At 36.8% G+C, this 22,739-nt stretch overlaps 1 protein-coding gene across 3 annotated transcripts; it reads right to left on the reverse strand.

Annotated features, from left to right (window-relative positions):
• Positions 1-4,237: 4,237 nt before the first annotated feature.
• TMEM41B (transmembrane protein 41B) lies at positions 4,238-22,532 on the reverse strand. 3 transcript variants are annotated; one of them, XM_039350242.1, is made up of 7 exons: positions 22,352-22,532; positions 15,307-15,424; positions 13,304-13,432; positions 8,704-8,797; positions 7,160-7,264; positions 6,199-6,337; positions 4,238-5,493 (listed from the first exon to the last, which is right to left on the reverse strand). In XM_039350242.1, exons 1-7 carry the CDS (start codon positions 22,455-22,457, stop codon positions 5,324-5,326), a joined length of 861 nt encoding a protein of 286 aa, XP_039206176.1. In that variant the 5' UTR covers positions 22,458-22,532; the 3' UTR covers positions 4,238-5,323. The 3 variants fall into 3 exon arrangements, with proteins under 3 accessions (XP_039206176.1, XP_039206178.1, XP_039206177.1); XM_039350244.1 differs by lacking the exon at positions 22,352-22,532 and adding an exon at positions 22,217-22,315; XM_039350243.1 differs by lacking the exon at positions 22,352-22,532 and adding an exon at positions 21,165-21,368.
• Between the last annotated feature and the right edge of the window lie 207 nt (positions 22,533-22,739).

The following is a 22,739-nucleotide window of genomic DNA, read 5'->3' on the forward strand; positions in this document are numbered from 1 at the left end:
GTTAATTATGTTTTTTCTTTTTAGATCTGGCATACCGATGTTTTTCACTGCTGTTTCTTGTTTTATATTGTTTTAAACACTGAAATAATCTGCTGCATTTACTCGACACGATTTACAGGTAACCAAGGGTTACCTACTCTTTCAGAAACCTTTCAAAGTTACAGTGGCACTGAACAAGGGGGACTTACAACTGGCAACTAAAGTTGCAGTTGTCAGGGTCCCCACTGTCATGTGATTGCAATTGGAGCACTTGGCAACTGGCTTGTACTTAGGATAGCAACCACAGTAATGAGATGGCCATTTATGACTTTCCCTGACAGCTTTCCACAAGCCAAGTCAATGGGGAAGCTGGCAGATCACGTCACTTCAGTATCTTGCTGCTTTCTCTCCCAAAGAGCCCTTGGGTGGCAGGGTGAATGCAAGCTCTCATGGGTAGGCAGCTGCCCACTCAGCCTCATGCTAGGCTGTAGCATTGCCCATGTAGCCCATCTGCACTCAGTCCCTTGTTTGTTCACTCATACTCACAGCACAGCACGCATTACTACCATTCACCCACCCTTGTACCAACTGCAACACTCACCCATGCACCCAGCCACACTCACATCATCTTCCCACTTGCTTGGTTGCACTCACACTGTTAACACTACCCTACTTGTTATAACCAGGACTTGCAACTTCCTGCCAGCTTCCCCATTGACTTTGCTTATTGGAAGCCAGCAGGAAATCAAGTCATGGTCACATCAGGTCCTTGCACAACAACCCAGGACCCTCCCTTTATGACAGCAATGGAGACTGCCAGTGATTAACAGGTGAACACATGATATTGTGCTTAATGGCCTCATTGCTTAGCAATGGAAATTCTGGTCCCAATTACTATGGTGAAACAAAGACTATTTGCATTTTTTGTTTGTTAAGGGATTTTCAAGTTACACTAGGTTACATATATTTGGTAAGAAAAATTAAGTTCTCACTTGCAGAAGTATAAAGGACTTACAAGATTGGGATGTTTGGCCATTCTTATTTTAGGATGCTATCAAAGGATTGATCTATTGCTGCCTCTCAACATATGGAGCCCTAATTTTATACCAAAAAAATAAACCAGACAAAGATAAAACCAACAGAAGAAATCAGATAAAAATAAGACATGCAGAACAAAAACATGCAGAAGAGCCTCTTCAGATGATTTCAGTGGATACAATGAATATTCCTTTTTGTGCTGCTCTGTTATATGCAGAAAATGTGCTGCTGTCATCTTTTTACATTCAAGAGAATGTTAGCTGCTCAAAATCTTTACAGCAGTAAAATAGCACAATTTTGTTTTAATCCTTGTAGCTTTTGTGTTCCAAACTAGGCACTTTTGCTGATCTTTTGTAATGCCTGATAGGAAGACTTAACTGAATAATGGAAATTCAATCCTTATTGTCAATCTTGACAGCCACAAAGAGATGGCTAAGAAAGGCTGCAAAAAAGAAAGCTTGCTGTGGTTATTGGGTCAATAGCTTAACTATTTTATAGTTTATTTTAAAAAAAATATTTAAAAAGTACAACCCTATATGTTGTGTATTATGAACTGCAAAGAGTTATTAAAATCTAAACAAACCAATTCAAGTTATACAATATCCCGAACAACAAAGACAGAGAATATTATTGCCTCTGTATTGGTAGAATTCATCAAGAACATTACACTTATTTCCCTGTAAATACAACTGTAAACATTTAACTAGACTAAAATAATTCATATCAAATTCATGGCATTAATTACAGATACATTTTTAGACGTACCTGAATCAATCTCTTAAAAAATCTAAGCAGTACAAAATTCTTCCTAATTGCCGTAATACTGCATGTACTCTGAAAAAAGTTGTAGCAGTGAATAGAAAGGAAACTTTATACTTGAGAAACAGTTAAACATATTAATATATTCTTATAAATTTACACATAATCCTGCAATAAAAGAATTCAGTACATATTATAAAAAGTGGTAGAATGCTCTTCCCAGATTCTTACATTTCAAGGACTTCACTGAAAATAAGGCTGTTTTCAAGATGGCCAGGGTGTGGAGATTGCAGAATCCTGTATTTTGCATACATATATATTAATAAAAATTCACTGAGGATTAAACAATTGCTACTTCAGGTAGTCTCAAGTAATTTCAGTCTAATAAAGCACTTACTTAGGTATATTTTTTAAAAACCAAGATTATCACTACAATCTGGATTAGGTCTGAATAAATTCCATGTTCCATCTCTTCAGTGAAAATTAATTCCAACTCACTCTCTCTGGATTATTAAATTAAAACAAATACTTTACTACCATAATTGAAGAGTATTATTTTGGCCTTTTCTATATCAGATTGCTGGTCAGTCATCTTGAAGGTTTCAGGATATTTTATTCTTAAATTGTTCACATTCTTCCACCTATTATGCTAGTCTTGATTTACAACTATTCAGTGACCGAAGTTACAACGGCATGGGAAAAAGTGACATATGACAATTTTTCACACTTATAATGGTTGCAGTATCCCCAGGGTCATGCAATCAAAATTTGAATGCTTGGCATGTATTTATGACAGTTGCAATGTTCTGGGGTCATGTGATCACCTTTTGTGACTTTCTGACAAGTCAGTGGGGTAGCCAGATTCATTTAACAACCCTATTAGTAACTTAATTTTGGTCACCATACTACAAAAAAGTTGCTGAGACTTTGGAAAAAATTCAGAGAAGAGCAGCTAAGATGATCAAAGGCCTGACGACTAAGACATGAAGAACAGCTGCAGGACTTGGGTTTGGCTAGTCTAAAGAAAAGAAGAAACAGGAGTGACATACCACTATTCCAGTATTTGAGGGGCTGCCACAAAGAGAGTGTCAAACTATTCTCTAAAGCACCAGAGGGCAGGACAAGAAATAATGGTTGGAAACTAATCAAAGAGAGAAGCAACCTGGAATTAAGAAGAAACTTCCTGACAGTTAAGATAATTAACCAGTGGAACAGCTTGCCTTCAGAAATTGTGGGCGCTCCATCACTGGAGATTTTAAAGAAGAGATTAGACAGTCACTTGTCTGAAATGATATAGGTTTTCCTGCTTAAGCAGGGGGCTGGACTAGAAGACCTCCATGGCCCCTTCCATCTCTATTCTTAATAACTGCAGTGATTCACTTAATAATTGTGGTATGAAAGGTCACAAAAAGAGGCAAAATTCACTTAATTGTCTTGCTTAGCAATGGAAATTTTGGGCTCAATTGTGGTCGAAGATCAAGGACTACCTGTAAACCACCATAACATTCTACAACCTGAAATTAAAGCATAGAGTATTACAGCTGCACCTTCAACAAAGTAACAGAATGCCTTTGATTCAAAACTGAAAGACACTATAAATTTTAGATGAGTTGGGAAACAAGTACTAATGGAATGTCATTCAGACAGAAAAAGTAGACATAGGTATATAGGAACGGAATAGCTCCTACACAGGCCAATTATATTATTTGTAGTAATTAGATGCCATTTTGTGTTCGGTGGTTGTATGGCTTTATTGGTTGACGCTGTGATCATCTTACACAGTTGTAAACCGCCTGCAGTGTTAGAAAGCGGGTGGTATAGAAATCTGGGTATTAAAATATAGTTTCTTGTATACTTGCTTTACATACTGGCTTTGTTTCAGAGACGGACAAAGAAAAGTTGGTTTTGCTTGTATGATCTGTAAAACTTTCTTCATTTGACTGCATATATTTACAGGTGGTCCTCATTTAATGACTGCTCATTCAGCAACCATTCAAATGTACAATAGCATAGCACTGAATGAATGATAGCTGTAACTGGACCTGCCAGTGCTGTGGCCACTTGATCACAATTTGTGACCTGCCCTGTCAGCTTCCCAGAATCAAAATCAAAGGAGAAGCCAGTAGGAAGTCATGGTCATACATGGTCCTCACTAAACAATGGCAATTGAAACTGCTGGAACTGCTATGTGTCATGGTCACATAGTTTTTCAAGGCATGACATCACTTAACAGAATTTCCAGTTTCAATTAGTGTCATTAAACAAGGATTACTTGTAATAAAAACAAGCGCATGGAACAATCAGTATTAGATATAGAGGCATGGTTGAGCGATATTCTGAAGTAGAACGGTATATTAGATCTCATAAATGGAGGAAAAATATTCAATGCCAATAATAATTAAGCAAAATGTATCATTACTTTTGAAAGTAAAATGCCTGAAGAATACTTAAAATTCAAATGTCAATCTTCATTCCATTTTTAATATGATACTTTTCCATTTGAAAAAGGATACATCATATTAGCAAGGCCTATTTACAAAATATACAATTTCTGCAGGTTAATCTTTGCCCAGTGAATGAATAATACTTCTTCTATTGCAGGCTGAAATTTGTTCATACTTAGGCACTTCTCATTCATTTCAACTGCTGTGTAAAATATGACCGAAGGAATCTGGGCTTTAAGGGGAACTTGGAACATCTTTGGTGTTTTAGATTCAAGCAATTCATTGATTTTTTACTTAGCCAGATTGTATTTATAAGTTTTAAAAATGGTGCAACACCTGGAAACTTTAACAAATCCTGCCATCCAAAAGAAAACGATTGCAAAATAAAAGGTCATTCCTACATATTTTCCTACAAAACTACCACTATAAAATGTATTCTGATGACTGTTGCTTTTTGATAGATAAGTAATAAAATTTCATTAAATTTTAGCCAAATAACTGAAATGCTCACAAACAAGATAGGAATATTAAAAGTAGTATTTTTATGTACCATGATAAATTAGCTCCATTTCAAGAAAACAAAAAAATAATATCCTACAATTAAATCATTCAATCTTTTACAAAATGAGCAAAAAACAAGGACCCAGAAATTTCTGAAAAACACTGGTCAAGCCACCTAATGGTGTATTCAACGAAGACTTTATGCATAAAGAAATGATGCAGTCTCTTTACTCCATTGGGATTATAGAATTCATTGTGCAATTTGTAATTTCTTAGGATTCAGTGATGAGGAAAAGATGGGAGAAACAAATAATTCATATTAAATGATCAAAAAGGAATCAAAGCATAAATTCAGATTCAATATTATAGATTAAAATTGACAATGCCTCAGAATTCTTCAAAAGGTATGGTTCACCTTAAAATTTTCTTCCAGCTGTAGATTTTGTCCCCCCCCCCCATAAATATAACTGAACAAAAGTTCTAAAAACTTCTGTGTCTCTTCAACTTCCTCTTACTAAGTTATTTAACATCCATTAGAAAAGGAATCACAGAAGTAGAGCGGATCCTGAGATGAAATGGAAAATGAAGATCCAGGCTGATCCTTATGCAAATTTTTGTTTAAGTTTATTCTGGAAAATTGCTGGTAGAATGGACAGAACTGCTAGAATCATAAGGATAAAGACTGAGTTCCAGGAAACAGCTTCACCTGCTGTAGTAAGCTGATAAAGTGTAGTTCCAGCTTTAATTGCTACAAAAGATGGTGGTGCAACACCTGGAAACAAAAGGTAAAAAAAGTTTGGTTAGAAATTATAAATAGCTTCAATACAGAATCACACTTTTAATATTAGCAAATGACTGTTATTTTATCTAAGCCAAAGCAGTCATAACCGAAAATGTAGGCAGCTATGTTAAATTCCTGTGTATATCCTTTTTATAACAAGGGAATACAAGATGTTATGAAACCAGTATCCAAAAAAGATTGCCTTATATACAGAAGTTAAAGCAGGTACTTTGTTTTTCAAACTTGTATGCCACCTGACCCTCAGTAACTCTCATAGGTGGAATATATATTACGTAACAAAATAATGAATGTAAGTAATAAATAGAAATCCTGGATGAAAAATTTGTATCAGTTTGGTTACATGAATTAGGTTAAGTGAGCTACAATTTCCACATCCTCGGCACAAAACAAAAAACAATAAAAAAGGCCTGGTCTCCATTATGTTATCTACCCACCTTATTTCACAGATTCAAAATAGATTTTCGTGGAAAATGCAAAATTTTAACACTGGCGCTGCTGGTCATTTGTTTATACATATGCTTGTATCTATAAACAATTCTCATAAAGAAGATCAAAATATGAAAATTAACAAAAATTTCTATAATTGGCCCAACAGATGGCACTATGCACTAATAAATCATGCATACAAAGAAACATGTATATTTTAAAATCTTAAATATTAAACAGAATTCTTACCAAGAAAAGTACCAATAAAAAATACTTTTAATGGCACATTTATTACAGGAGAAGTTATATTGATGAACCAATTAGGAAGGAAAGGAGTGATTCTCAAAAATATTATGTAGTTAATGAGATGTTCCCTGTGTCTTTCAACCTGTGGGACATAAGAATACCTAATTAAAATAATCTTGCTTTGAAATTCAACAGTTTCATCTTAACCAAGTAATAAATCCCATTACTGGAGCTCAGGAGTGTTAGCCTTTGTGTAATTAAATCAATACCAGCCACATAAAAGGGAGATATCAATGACCTCAGCAACATAAAATTCTAGAAAGTAAAACACAAAAAGATTAATGCCATACATACTTTGGCAGTAGGATGCAAGCTTTCACATTTCACAGAATTCCTAATTCGCCAATGAAATGTCTTGTTTTTCCAACAAGTCCTGATCTGTTAAAAGCTGTCATTCATTGAAAGAAATATTCTTCTGTTTTGAACATAGTTAACCTTTAACGCTTGAACTTAAATGGACTCCAGAAGATGGTAGAAGACAGGAAGACCTGGAGGAACGTTGTCCATGGGGTCGCGATGGGTCGGACACGACTTCGCAATTAACAACAACAAACCTTTAACGCTAAATATTATAACTGCTCTTAAGTCATGCCATCTGCTTGCTTGTTGATTAGAAAAAGAGTACTAGATGCTGAGATGAAGTAATGACACTGTTCATTCAACCAGATGCTGAATGATAGATGGTAGGCAGAAACAGTATTAAAAAGCTGGGTAATTAGCAAGGCTGCCTCATGCCAAAAATCCATGAGTATTTCAGCTCACGTGAGACACATTAACACTCTTTAGTACTACAATCAGTTATAGGAATAAACTAGCTTTTATGACCAGAAATAGGAAAAAATGAGGAGATATCCTGTTACTAATTTAATTATTCAGGATGTATGTTCCACCAGAGTGATCTTACCTGTTTTGACCATTTTACTGCTTTCTCTGTTAAATATCTATATACAACTGGTCTTCCAACCAAATATGATAGCATATAACAAAAGGAAGCTCCAAGTCCAGAGCACTGCAAATAAATAGAAAAGCTGTATCTTACACAGAAATATTCAGTTTAATGTAATTAATATGCAACAATGATTTCTAACTAAATTAAATACATTTCACAATAATACAAAAATTTGATGTGTACATTTGAAATTGCTCCTTCTTTGGTTTAAACTGTCTGAAATGTTTAAAATGCAAGTCTGAGTTTGATTGCATGGAAAAAAGACTCTAATACACAAAAACAAAACAGATAGCAGTAGCACATTTTTGAAAACAGAAAAACCCTGAGAAAGCAACACACTATATTCCTTGCATCCTCACATTTTTAAGGTGGGCACCAAGCAAGCAAGTATATAGAAAGAGAGCACCCAAAGTAACTATCATCATTATGAAGGCAGAATTCCTAACAGCTACTTATCTTAATTCTAAATGTGATGGTGAAACTTGTAAAAGTCTAGAAAAATTCAGTGAACAAGTTTCAATGAGGGAGTAATTCTCAAATAATGTGGACTTCAATTATCTGAGCTGTGCCCAGAAATAAATGTATTGCTGGGCTAGGCAGTTTTAAAAGTAAAAATAAATAAATAAGTTTCTAGTCTAGCTAAAACATTTAATTTTTTTAAGTAGCTTTGCAAGAAATACATTATAATAACCTAACCCTTATCTTATCACACTATCAGTAACCAGAGATGATATTTTTATTAGGAAGTCTTTTTAGCTAAGGGTGCTTTATACTATAGTAAATGTATAATGTTGAGAGATGTGAATTTCTACTCAATTCAAAGTTTGATCTAAAATTCTTTGACAGAACTTGCTACACTATCACGATTTATATTTCTGTAACATTCAGGCTCAATTAATGCAATCATTATACTGCTGTATGTTTTCCAACAGTTTAAGAAAAGAGCATACGGTACAATATATTTACCAATTTTGTGGCAGCTATATTCTTTGTTCATTTACAAGCCTCTGTTAAACTTTAGGAGTCAGAGACAAAGCCCTGTATTTGTTAGTATATTCATGTCATAAACCCTAGCAGCTCTTATTATTCATATCATATTTGTGGCAGTTTTGGACAATGATGTGATTAATCAGGCATTTTCACCAATAACTATATATTTTTGAAGCCTTCCTGAATAAATGGTATGGAAAATGACTTCTCAAAGTTTTTAAGAGATATTTTAAAAGATCCAAATGTTGATTGTGTTCAATATTATTTGCAATAGCTATTTCTATGTTATTACTGAGTTAATATTTTGAATTGCATTTCTGTTACTTTAAATAGATTTGAATTCCCTAGAAAGCATTTAAAAAGTACAAAAAGGACAAATATATTCCCATGCCATTCATTAGATAAGAATAGACTTGATATTTTGCACTGTTCACATATTCAGCTTTTCACAATAGCTTATGTATTTTTTAAAAAAGAAAGCACATACTACCTTTGCAATAAATACTTACCAGACAAACAAGAAATAGAGCTAATGGAAAAGGATAAAGAAATCCTGAAAGTATACTCAAAAATATAGATCCAGGAATAGCAAATGTTTGCAGGCTAGATGGTGAATCTAGTTAAGAACAAATTTCAATAAATTAATGAACAAATCAGTCCTTCTGTAAAGCTTTATAGTGTAATCCTACAGATAATCCTATAGATATTTAAACTAAACAAGGGGGACAGTGAGTTAATTGATACAGAACATCCCTGTCCCTAGCAATCTAAAAATTATAGAGCTATCAGTGAATGTAACACAGATGTGTGTGTAGACAAGAATATCAACTTTGCTGTCAAATCAACCTTTTAATAGCGAGTGCCACACAAACCAAACAGGTGGTAAGAAAATAGGGGAACTTAGGCACCACACAGGTTATGTAGAAAGTAAATACAGAGTCTGTCATAAAGGACTCAAATGTCTATACACCAATGCACAGAGTATGAACAGTAAACAGGGTGAACTAGAAATTCAGGTTAATAAGGGCAGATATGATATTGTTGCCATTACGGAAACATGATGGGCTGAAACCCACAAATGGAACACACAGCTAGAGGGATTTAAATTATTTAAAAGAAACAGACCAAATAAAAGAGGAGGTGGAGTTGCTCTCTATATAAGAAATAACTACATCTCTACAGAAATAGAGCACAACAATGATGAAAACTGTCTTGAATGCATTTGGGTCAATATAAAAGGGGCGGGGAGAAATGACATTGCCATAGGTGTATATTACAGGCCACCCAACCAAACAGAGGAAATAGATGAACTTTTTGCTAGTCAGCTAACTAAGGTATGTAGGAAGCACATTACAATAGTAATGAGAAACTTTAATTACCCTGACATCAACTGGGAGACAAACTCTGCACCAAGTGGAAGAGCAAACAGATTCCTGACAAACCTAGCAGACAACTTTTATCTCCCAAAAAGTAGAGAAGGGAACTAGGGGTTTAGCCATATTGGATCTAATTCTCACTAATAGAGATAAAATGATAGAAGGTGTTGAAGCCACAGGAACCTTGGAGGAAGTGATCATGCAATATTGGATTTCAACATTATGGAAGCACAAGCAATAGAACACAGTCAAACTAGAGTCTTGGACTTTAAGAGAGCTAATTTCAATAAACTTAGAGAGAGCTTGGAAAGGATCCATGGATGAAAATCCTCAAGGGGAAAACAACTCAAGAAGCTTGGGAAATTTTGAAAAGTGAGATAATAAAAGCCCAGTCTAGCACAATGCCAACGAAGAAGAAAAATAACAGCTCTCAAAAGAAACCGGCATGGCTGCATAAAGAACTCTCTGATAAATTGAAAGATAAAAAGGACACGTATAAAAAGTGGAAAGAGGGGCACATAACTAAAGCAAAATATCAGCAAATAGTCCAAGCCTGCAAAGACGAAGTGAGGAAAGCTAAGGCTCAAAATGAACTAAGGTTTGCGACCAAAGTCAAAAAATAACAAAAGAAGCTTCTTTCAACATGTAAAAAACAAGAAAAAAAGTTAAGGAAATGATTGGGCCATTAGTGGGGAAAAGTGGCAAGGTGACAAGCAACAGGGAGAAAGCAGAACTATTTAACTCGTTTTTTGCATCTGTCTTTACACAAAGGGAAAAAAAACAGCCCAACCTATCAAAAATAGTGCCATAAAAAAACAGAATAGAAGTACAAGTTAAGATAGGCAAGAAAATGGTAAGTGAGCACCTGTCCAGCCTAGATGAGTTCAAATCACCAGGACCAGATGGATTACACCCCAAGGTTCTCAAGGAACTGGCAGATGTGATGTCAGAACCACTGAACTATATTTTTCAAAGATCCTGAAGCACTGGGGAACTACCAGAGGACTGGAAAAGAGCTAATGTACTTCCCATCTTCAAACAAAGGAAAAAAATGGATCCAGGAAATTACAGACCTATCAGCCTGACCTCAATACCTGGGAAGATTTTGGAAAAGATAATCAAACAACGAATTAGCAAACACAGAGAGGCAAACAAAGTCATTACTAATAGCCAACATGGGTTTGTCAAAAACAGATCAGGACTGACAAATATTACTGCATTCTTTGACCAAGTGACAAAATTAATGGATCAGAGGAATGCTGTGGATATAATTTACTTGGACTTCAGTAAGGCACTTGATAAAGTAGATCACAACCTACTACTTGATAAGATAGAAAAATGTGGGTTAGACAGCATCATCACCAGATGGATCTGTAGCTGGCTGACCAGCCGTACTCAGCATGTGGTCCTCAATGGAACTGCATCTACACGGAGGGGAGTGTGTAGTGGGGTCCCCCAGGGCTCTGTTCTAGCCCCTGTGCTTTTCAACATCTTCATCAATGATTTGGACGAGGGGATAGATGGGGAACTCATCAAATTTGCAGATGACACCAAGCTGGCAGGAATAGCCAACACTCCAGAAGACAAGCTTAAGATACAGGAGGATCTGGACAGACTTGAACACTGGGCGCTATCTAACAAAATGAAATTCAATGGTGAAAAAAGTAAGGTTCTACATTTAGGCAAGAAAAACCAAATGTATAGGTATAGTATAGGTCAGTGGTGGTGAACCTATGGCAGGTATGCCAGAAGCGGCACTCGGAGCCCTCTCTGTGGGCACTTGTGCTGTTGCCCCAGTCTCGCCTCCCCCCGTGACCCCCTCACCAACAGCCCCCCTGGAGGAGAATTGCCATCGAGCGTGGCCCATGCGGAGCAGAGCAGCCAAGGACATGGCAGCCAGGCAGTGTGGATAAGACTCTGCCTCACACCCCATCAAGCACAGTTGATGCTATGGGGCGCGGATAGAAGGCGTGGCCGCCATTGGCGCTGCTGGGCTGCCTGGGCGATCTGCAGCGGGCCCTAGAGGCGGTGAGTGGCCCTGCGGGCAGGTAGGGTGGGGCAGGGGGTGGGGCGGGTCCAGTTTTTGGGCATTCGGTCTCTAAAGGGTTTGCCATCACTGGTATAGGTGGTACCTTGCTCACTAGTAGTAACTGTGAGAGGGATCTTGGAGTCCTAGTGGACAATCACTTAAATAGGAGTGTGCTGCAGCTGCCAAAAAAGCCAACACAGTGCTAGGTTGCATTAACAGAGGGATAGAATCAAGATCATGTGAAGTATTAATACCACTTTACAATGCCTTGGTAAGGCCACACTTGGAATATTGCATCCAGTTTTGGTCACCACGATGTAAAAAGATGTTGAGACTCTAGAAAGAGTACAGAGAAGAGCAAGAAAAATGATTAGGGGACTGAAGGCTAAAGCATATAAGGAACGGTTGCTGGAATTGTGTATGTCTAGTTTAATGAAGAGAAGGATGTGGGGTGACATGATAGAAGTGCTCCAATATCACAGGGGTAGCCACATAGAAGAGGGAGTCAAGCTATTCTCCAAAGCGCCTGAAAGCAGGACAAGAAGTAACGGATAGAAATTAATCAAGGAGAGAAGCAACCTAGAACTAAGGAGAAATTTCCTGACAGTTAGAACAATTAACCAGTGGAACCACCTGCCTCCAGAAGCGGTGAATGCTCCAACACTGGAAGTTTTTAAGAAGAGACTGGACAGCCATTTGTCCGAAATGGTATAGGGTTTCCTGCCTGAGCAGGGGGTTGGACTAGATGACCTCCAAGGTCCCTTCCAACTTTATTATTATTGTTGTTGTTATTAATTATTATTATCATTATCATCATTATTATCACATTACTGAAAGGTAGACGTTTTCAACTCTAAAAAATTAAAATGCAAGACAAAGATTGAAAAAAAGTATTTTCTGAATAAGCAGTAATAAATTTCCATTTAATATTCTGTATGACAGATGTAACGAACAGTCTGAATCACAATCTAAAATCCAAGTAGAGATTGCAGTCGAATTCATATACATTTTTTAAAATAAAGATTCATCTGTCAAAAAATTGCATTTCTTATTAACTCATAATATACCTGTTCACTTAATAACCACATGATTTGATTTACAACCACATTTGCTTTATGATCATCGTAAAAAAGGTCATAAAATTTAACTGGATCAGGTGGTGTCTCAATTTATGACCACAATTCTGGGTTCCATTGAGGTCATAAGTCGAGGACAACCTATAAAGGACAAATACATATCATTAGTGCCTGTAAGGCTTAAGGCATTTCTTTCATCCATTAAAGTCAATGTGGAATTCTTGATGTTCACTGAGCTGGCAGATATTTCATTACCCAACCAGGTAACATCATTGGTTTGACTGAATGAGGGGTTTGCTGCCTTGGTGTTTTGATGGAGATATGGTTTCCTCCTTAGAATATTGTTTTTTGCTTGATGTTGATCCTGCTTATCTGAATGTTGGCTGCTGAAGGGGATTCTGTTTTTTTTGTTTATTTCCTAGGTTTTTTTATGGTCATTATTTTTGTCTGATATGTTAATATGGTTTATCTCTATGCATCTATTTCACTTTCATCTTAGAGGTGAAACCATAGCATTACAAGGATTATTAGTATATCATATCACATTCCATAGCAACTTGTGTATATATATATATATATATATATATATATATATATATATATATATATATATATTTAGAAAGGATACAAGACATAGGTAGCAAAATAGGCCACTAATACTTGAACATAGAACGTATCCTTGTACTTAGAGAGTACTTTTCCTAAAGCTTTAGCATCATCCATATCTCTAGGAACTTTTATACATTCTCTCTCCTCTCTGCAAGGGAAAAACAGACAATGTTATTAATAGATATAGTGAACTCTTGCCTCCAGTCAGCAAAAAGTGCATTACATATAAACTACCATGATATTATAATTCCCAGTTTTTAATGAAAGCTTTGATCCCATTGTACCAATTTTGCATCACTCAATTCATGTAACCAATTCAACAATCCAACATCAAATCTTGCTAGTCTTCTTGTATAGTCACTGCAATGTTTACTTCAGAAATCATTAGATTGTTTTAGATGAACAAAGTATTCCAACTTAATTTTCTGGCAATTATTAGTCAATTTCAAAATAATCATTCTAAACAAGGTTCCAGAACAGATTTCACCAAAAATAAACCTCTCAAATTTAATTATTTTCATCATTGTATAGCAGACAAAGAATTGAAGATTTATGCCTATCCTAGTAGACTTGATGGAATTAGCAAATACTCTCCGAGAGAACCTGGTCCCATGCCATATGGGGCTTTAAAGATAATAATCAGTACTTTGAATTGCAACCAGAAGGAAACTGCGAGCCAGGGCAGCTCATTCAACAGGGATGTCACATGGACAAACCTAGGAGCATCCAACACTGGTCATGCTACTGCATTCTGGACCAGTTATAGCTTCTGGAGGATCTTCAAAGGCATGTACAAGACTTTGCAGGCATCCAGATGTGACCAAGGCATCATTATGAGCAGGATCTTCCCAGTCCAGGAAACGGTGCAATTGGCCCACAAGGCAAATCTGTGCAAAGGTCATCCTATCAATTGAGTAAGGGCCATGAGCCCAGGAGGACCCTCAAATTACACACATTCAGTCTGGGGAAGAGCAACCCTGCCCAAGAGTCAAAGCTGACATATCAACACACCCTGGAGCTCAAAATCCAAAGCCACTCAGTCTTGACAGGATCGAGTCAAAACTATTCCTCTCTATCCAGACCCTCAAACCTCCAGATGTTTAGTCAGCAGAGCAACAGTATAATCTGCATAGCTCAGGGTAGAGAAGTGTAACTGTGTACATCAGAATAATGATAATACTGCACCCTGTGCTATCAAATGACCTTGCCCAATAGTTTCATGTAGATATTAAATGGAAGATGCAAGAGACTCAAGTTCTCAGGCACCCCGCATTACAGGGGCATAGGGTTCAACCCCTCCCTCCCCACCAACACCCACCGGAACTGGCTATGGAGAAAGGAGAAGCACAATTGCAACGCAGTGCCTTCTACTCCCAATGCCCATAGCCAGTACAGATTTGAAAGCCACTGAGAGATTTAGGAGAGCCAGAATTTTACACCACTCCTGTTCCTGGGCCCTTCAAAAGTCATCTGCCAGCACAACCAATTCCATCTCAGTGCTGTACCACAGCTTGGACCCCAACTGAAAAGGGTTCAGATAATTCACTTTACCGAGGGACCTCTGAAGCCGAATGCCAATCACCTTCTCAGCAACCTTCTCCAAAAAGGGAAGATTGGAGACTGCATGAAAATTGTGTGTTCAATCCAAGGATAGTTTCTTAATCAGATTATCTTTGTGCTATTTGAACTTTCATCCATTTTACTTACAAACTGGACAACTTTTTAAATCTGAATTAGCAAGGGTGCAGGTAATCAATATAAACCTATCTCAAATAATTTTTATAGTTAACATACATGTTTTACCATTTGAAAAAAAGTATTATCTATAAATAATTAGAGTTTAATAATTTCCTAACAAGAGAAAACTCGATGTAATTTGTTGGGATTTTTTGAAATTATACATTATACTTTTCTAGGGGATACTTGGAACCTTTTAATACCTCACAAGACCTTATATAACTTCTCTAAGTATGTATAATTACAGATGTTAGAAATGGAATGAATTCTTTGTGGTATACTTACTCACTAAGTTGGGGAAAGTTTTTATATACCATCAACATAACACAAGCAGCTGTTAAGAAGATGGACACTAAGATGAGGAGTGACATTCGTGCAGATCCACCTTCTTTATGTGCTTTTCCTGAAATGCAATGAAAGTGAATTAATTTAATTTTTTTATTTTATTTTATGTTATTTATTTGTATCCTGCCTTTATTATTTTTGCAAATAACTTAAGGCGATGAAGATGTCCAACACCAATTCCTCCTCTTATTTTCCTCACAACCCTGTAAGGTGGGTTGGGCTAAGAGAGTGTCAGCCCAACCCACCTCACCCAAAGTCACCCAGCTGGCTTTCATGGATAAGGTTGGACTTGAACTCATGGTTTCCCGCTTTCTAGCCTGATGCCTTTCTAGACCATAAACTTACTTGAGGAATTGCAGTGAGAAGGGACACTGAGAATATACACAGATTCCTCTGGGATTAATCCAAGTTACATTTGGAAATATATATGAAATCAAACCGAGGAGACAAAATGCAACATCAAGTTTTATTAAATGTAATTTAATGGATTTAAAATTATGTATGCAATGTAAAGAGACAAAAGGGAGCTGAAATCCAAGCTGAATTTCCCCCCCCCCAAGTGAAGAGGGAGCACAATAAGGAGTCCAGGTGCCTCACGGAGGGGGGGACCCTTTGAAGACTTGATGTAGGCTGCTTAGGAGGTCTTTCTGCTCAAGGGCTGCACATCCTGCTTGATTTTGGCAGGGAAGCTTTTTAGACTCTGAGTGGAGAGGCAGTGAGGTAAGGTAAGGAGCACAGGATGCGGGGGGGGGGCCCGCTACAAGGCCCACATGTAAGTGTCTCTTTGCTCAGAGGCTGAAAATCCTGATTAGATTTTGGGAGGGAGAATTTTCAACTCCTAAGCGAAGAGAAACTTGCATACAATGTGTGCCAGGCTTTCCACAGTCTCCTCCACCCAAGTGAGGCACCCTGTGCTGCTTACCTGGAACTCTGTCCACTTAACGGCCCATGAGACCACTTAAAAACTGCAACCAAGAGTGCCAGGACTGCAATAGTTGAGCAAAGCAATCATATGACATCTCACTTAACAATCCCAGTTAACAACTGCTTCGCTCAATGAGCGAGAGTCTACTCCCTTTTGTGGTCATAAGTCAGCAATTATGTATTATAGGCAGTGGGCAGTTATTGTTCTATAAAATCCTTAATTCTAATGCTGAAAAGACAAAAGATTTTGGAATCTGGGGAACAAAAGTTGGAGAGCATAAAATAAAACAAATTCCTTATTACTGATATCTGGCACTCTTTTTATGGACTCAAGTAGTTGGTGCTCTTATTATCAGACTCAAAAAAAATATCGATCATTAATCAAAATAATGTATTAGATATGTAACACAGCTCTCCCTTACAGAGGCACTTACCAGATTACAATTTCAATAAATGAATTCAGTTACCAAGAAGGGCCAATTCCCTGAAATACCATATGTTTCTGGCCATACTATAATAAAACCAAATAATTATTTCCATATTATTTATTGCCCTATTCCCACTACTGCCCATAGAACATTTTTGAAGCAGCTCTTAAAGGAAAAATTACCTGTCCTGATTCAAATAAAATTGAATATTTGATTAATTTAAACAAGGAAAGTTAGTTAAGGAAGCTGGCAAGTTTTGCTTGAGAGGCTGCTAGAAAATGATTTTCTTAAAAGTTCTTTTATTTTCTTTATAATCCCTATTCTATAATGCTCTGGAGGTTTTACTTATGTCTATATATTTTAATGTATTTTTGGGGTGGAAATGTGGAAGAGGCCTTCATCCTGCAGTGGATACAAAATGGCTAATATAATAATGTATTTTAGAGGACAAGTTTGGTGTAATGATTAAGCATCAGACTAGAAATTAGGAGACTGACTTCTACTGTAGTACTGCCTTAATCATAAAGCCAATTGGGTTACCTTTGATTCTCATCCTCTCTCACCCTAGGAAGAAGGCAATATTGTCTTCACTTCCAAAAATGTTGTCAAGAAAATTGGAGAGACTAATCTAGACAGTCAGCATGAATCAGTCAACACTGTCTCAAAGGCACACATGCACACAAAGCATTTTAATTAAGATTGGTTATCATTTTACTTGACTTCTACATTTTTTGTTAATTCCTATATTGTTGACTCTCAGTTGAAACAAAAATAGATTGAACTGAATTGAATTATAAAAGTTAGTGTCTGGTTTTACACAAGACCAAATCCAAATGTGTATGCTGTATGAAGCCAGCCAGTACGGGTGGGTAATTCATGGTTTATTTTTTAGTATAATATGTCAACCCAGCCAGTTGTGTTTAGTAATGCTTTAAAAACCTTCATAATTAAGAAAACCAAGCATCTTATGTTAGCACTTCCTTTCTCTATAATGATTTAACATATATGACAGCAATCACATAAAATAAACACTTCACTTACTGTACTATTCCAATACCATCAATATTAAGACAAAACTTGAGTTTAAAACTGCTGTGCAAATTCTGTATTTTGAAAAGTTAAATGTTTTATTACATTTCTTCCTTGCCCAAATATCTGTAATATTGATATTATATGTACTTTATAGCACAAGTTTTAAAATGCTAAGTGCCATAGATCGTAATATACTATTCCAGATGTTGGTATGTTAATGATTTATAAAGTTTAATTCCAATTATCCTTACATAACAAACATAGGCTGCTAAACACTCTGTCTCAGCCTCAGGCTCCTCTTGTTACTTTTGGCTTCCTTGATGAAATAGTTGTTCCCTTGACAATTGCTGGAGTTCCTTCTAGTGAAGCCTTTCTTTGAATCCTCTATTTCCTCCTTAAAGCTTATTATTACTTCACAGATCTCATCAGCACCATCTTTGGTCACTTTAGAACAGGCATGTCAAACTCGCAACATATCAGAGCTTTTTCTCCATTGCCGGCAATGGGGTGGGCGCGTTTTTGGGATGATGCGTCCAGCTCGCAGGCTGGCGGTTTGACACCCCTGCTTTAGAAGGTTCTCTGTCCAGCTCTCAGATCTTTCAACTATCAGTTATAATTTCCCTCCAACTAACAAAAGACTATCCAAAACAATTTATCCATTCAGTTTTTAAATTTTTGAGTTTTAATACATAGCAACAATATCCAGTTTTTGTCCTCTAGTATCATTTCATTGAGTTGCAGATTATAACCATTATAAAACATACAAAAATAAAATATATCATTTCTTCACATATACATACATAGGTACTCAACACTATTCCATATTATGATAAAAATTGGATGCAATGCAGAAAAGAGAGAATAATAAACAGAAGAATTTAAAAATAGAAAATAAGAAAAAAGAAATGTAACCAGATCTGTGTAGTACTAAAGATTGCAAGCCACTTCATTCAAAACTGAAGTGGTATATAAACCTGTAAAATAAATTGTTTACACTAACATTATTATTATGGTTGGTTGCACAGTTAGCCAGATATTTAGACTGGATTTGGTATATTTGTCCAATTATCAAATCCTTTCCAAGGACCTGGGATAAGAAGTTGTTGTTTAATAATATTAAAGGTATCATTGCAGGACACAAGCTGTTCCAAGTAAAGCTGCCTTTTGCAAATATATTATTATTAAAGTTATGTTCTGCCCAACTTCCAGCAATTCTGGGCAGTTAACAAATCATGAAAACCTGACAATAAAAAAAAACAGAAAAATGTAGAGGTGACAGAATAATAAACTGGGTAGCTACAAAAGAAAACAATCTGTTAAAAAGAGACTTGAGTCATCCCTACAAGAGGCCTAATAAAAATCAATCACTACATAGTATCTCTTCATATTTATACAGGTAGTCCTTGACTTATGACCACAATGAAGACTGCCTATTACAGTCATAGGTTGTGACAATCGTAAAGCAGATCATTGTGTGACTGACCCGTTTTTACTACTTTTTTGCAGTTATTGAGTCGCCATGGTGATTAAATGAATCCATGATCACAAAGGAAGCCTATTGTTCACTATGACATTTTTTGCCAAAAACCAGTTGTAAATCATGGTCATGTGACTATAGGATGCTACAAGCAGTCATGCATGCAGGCCAGTTGCCGACTGCCTGAAATGCAGTCACATAATCATGAGTGGGAGGGATGTCTGATGGAACCAGGTCAAAAGTACCTTGGAGGGAGATTTCCTTTGAACAGACGCGAAGCTACTGGTTATAAATCAAGGACTACCTGTATTTGCAAACCATCACATCTTCTACCATATCAATACATCTCTCTTTTTCAGGATCTCTGTTCTCCATTCAGGTATGACTTTTTAAATCTTTTCCGTCATTTTGATCTATTCACTTTTCTTAAATCAGTTCTGTAATTTGGTCCTCAATCATTCTCCCCCACATGACCAAATCGCAATGTACTTGTTCCTTTACTCTTCACTCATTTTTGTATTCAGTTGTCATGCATTCATTTTTGGCATATAATACTTAAAAGTTTGTGAACGTTTTTGAACTTCCAATAGTTCTGCATAAATATGACCTAAAACATGATTTGATCTCCATCTAAGTCCTAAAACTAAATAGGAACAACCTAATCGACCAAATTAGTTCAAAATTATACTGGTTCATGTATTTATTGAAGAAAAATGAATCATATTTTAGGTCATATTTATGTAGAAATATTGAAAATTCAAAAATGTTCACAAACTGTTAAGCACCGCTATATATCTTTTTTTGTTTCGTCATCTACACTTCTTAAATAATCCATTCTCATTGCATTCAACTTGCTATTATGTTTTTCTGACATCCCAGTGTGGGCAGAAACATGCTCTTATATAAAGCCTAGATTAGAAGAAGTTACTAGTTTTAATTACAGCTAAGCCATTTTCAACATTCCTAAGGGCATAACTGATCAGCTTGAGGACATATTGCCAGTCCGCCCCAAGCACAGGAAAAGCCCAAGTTTTACCCCTAGCAAACTCATATTGAAAACCAGGGTATCTCATCTACGGCCTACTTTGCGATCTAACCAGACACAAGGATGTTTTTTCCCCTCTACTGAATACTTAATTCTTGCAGTTCTCTCCCACATGTATATACAGTATATATTAACTCATACAGTGTGGCCATAGTATTATTTATCCTTTTTATTATCTTCTTTACTCCCCCCTTTTATTGGTATTATTCTCTCTGTTGATTTGCAAGTACACTGAGTACTTCTGTTACACAGACAAATCACATTTCACCAAATAAAGTATTCAATTCAATTCATATTACTCTCTGTATATCCCCAACTAGGAGGTATATGCAGTGTATTGGCACACAAAAAGCATAAATGATCACATGGCTTCACCTGAAATCATGGCTTTGTCATCTGGTCTGAGAATCTGGTGGAGAGCCTGCTAAGTGGTTAGACTTTTAGGAAAATCAGTGGTACTTTCTCACTGATTATGTTTTTAATACTTTTATCTGTAATGGCTTTGTGGCTATTTTTGATTTGTATTGTTTTCTGTATTTTATCTTTGTAAGCTGCTCAGAGACATGATAGTGAAATGGGCAACTATTTGAATTTAATAAATAAAAAACACTGGTAGATAACATATCCATATGCTTTAACACTAGACAGAATGAATTGCTTATACATTAATAAAACAGGGCTATAGTCAATAAATGAAGAAAGTGTATTCCTATTTCTACCTTTAGAAAATTTTAAAAATACGGTACTGCTTCTCCCCCTGTATGCCTAAGAAAGGCAGAATAAATTATCTCTAGCAAAGTTTATACATGTTTTTTAAATTACAAACTATAAAGACATATAAATACCAGGGTCACTGAGAAAGGAGTCAAAAAATACTGAACATACATCATACCTGGACATCTTTTTCCGATGCAAGTGTACTATATGGCCATATTTACGCATAGCAAGACTTTAGATTTCAAAAGTTGATCTTTTTAAAAGTTTCAATAATTGTTGATGGTGTCAGAGGCAACAGTAAGGCTGATACAACATGTTCAGCATGATTAGATAAGACTAAATGGCTGGATTCGTAGAACACACTAAGCAAAATAAACAATGTTATGATTTTACATAGTATGGAAATTCAAGCCTGAGCACTTCTGATACCATATGGTTATCATTACTTCAAAGCAAGTTACACAGAAGAACTGACTGAAATTGGCAAATCTTATGTTCTCCATATGCAAGTGCAACTACATTATGACATGTTTCATTTGAATGGTAAAATATAGCTGATAGTTAAAAAGTGAAGAATGCTCTCCTTTGCTCCTTAACTACTTTGCTTAGGCATCTCACATTCTAGAGACTCTAGTCTATAACAATTGGTAGGAAACCTTCATTCATCTAATACACTTTGTATTTGTGTAACTCAACATACTAAATATGATTGACTAGGGCAGTTTATAATTAGGTATGCAGCAATTAACTTAATTTCAGTAGAACAAAATTAGCATGTTGCAGTGCAATAAACCACAGATTAATAAATTCCACAAATAAAGCCATGATTATGTTTACAAAGTCTGTGTAGGTTGTTCATTCCATTAGATTTAGTCAACTGTTACTGCAATTACTCGAGTTAATTGCCCAACATCACCGATAGAATTTATGATGAGGGAACCTGGATTAAATCATGGAAAACTTTCCTCACGCCACATCATGATTCCAAGTCTGTATAATCTGACAAGGATAGTTACGGTTCCTGATAGGGCTCAGAGCCAGAACATGTTTTCAACTGCCGAGGTCAACTTGAAAACGTGTGAAATGCAGGTATCCAGTATGACCTTGTCACCGTGATGCAGCGCCCCCCCCCCAAATAAAACAAACCAGGACAAACGTAAAGCCTCGCCATTCTCCTTGAAGCCCTGTGGATTGCTGCCTGGGAAGACCTGTTGTCCTGTAAGTCACCTTTCTCTCCTCTTCATCGTACAATGCAAATCTATCACAGCCGGATAAGGCAGCCCAGCAGGTCCAACAAAGCCTGCTTCATTCCAGAAATACCCCACATTCTTCCTTTGTACTCCTTCCGCGTCTGCTTCTTACCTGCAATCAACTGCTGATGTCGTTCCGAGGCAGCCTCTGCCTCCTGTAGCCTCTCCGCCTCCATCGTCTGCCCCAAAGCTGCCTGCGTTGAGCCCCGCTGAGCCATACTCCCCTCGGCAAAGGAACCAACCAACCACTGTCGCCGGCCGGCAACAAACAGGCCCGGATCTACCTTCCCCCGCGCCAAAAACCGCGAGAGGAGGCGGGGTCGGTGACGGCTCCTTCCTCCACGCCACCACCTCGCCTGATGTATTTGGCGCAGGCGCAGAGTTATGTTCACCGCGGAGCACGTTTTGCTTTTCTCGCAACTTGTGTTGTTCCTCGGGTTGGGTTTGGGGGAGGCGCGTGGTGTTTCGCAAACTTGACCTTCTTCTGCGAAAGGCGTAGC

Source organism: Crotalus tigris, unplaced genomic scaffold (genome assembly GCF_016545835.1).
Source record: "Crotalus tigris isolate CLP2741 ecotype Arizona unplaced genomic scaffold, ASM1654583v1 scf7180000018308.1980950, whole genome shotgun sequence".
NCBI lineage: Eukaryota > Metazoa > Chordata > Lepidosauria > Squamata > Viperidae > Crotalus > Crotalus tigris.

What these genes read in the sequence shown, in the direction of transcription:
- TMEM41B (XM_039350242.1), bottom strand. Translation starts at nt 22,457, where the DNA reads ATGGCTCAGCGGGGCTCAACGCAGGCAGCTTTGGGGCAGACGATGGAG. An exon ending in ACATCAGCAGTTGATTGCAG is followed by an intron (nt 15,425 to 22,351) that starts GTAAGAAGCAGA and finishes ATTGCATTTCAG; the next exon opens with GAAAAGCACATAAAGAAGGT. An exon ending in CTCTATTTCTTGTTTGTCTG is followed by an intron (nt 7,265 to 8,703) that starts GTAAGTATTTAT and finishes ATTTATTTGCAG; the next exon opens with TGCTCTGGACTTGGAGCTTC.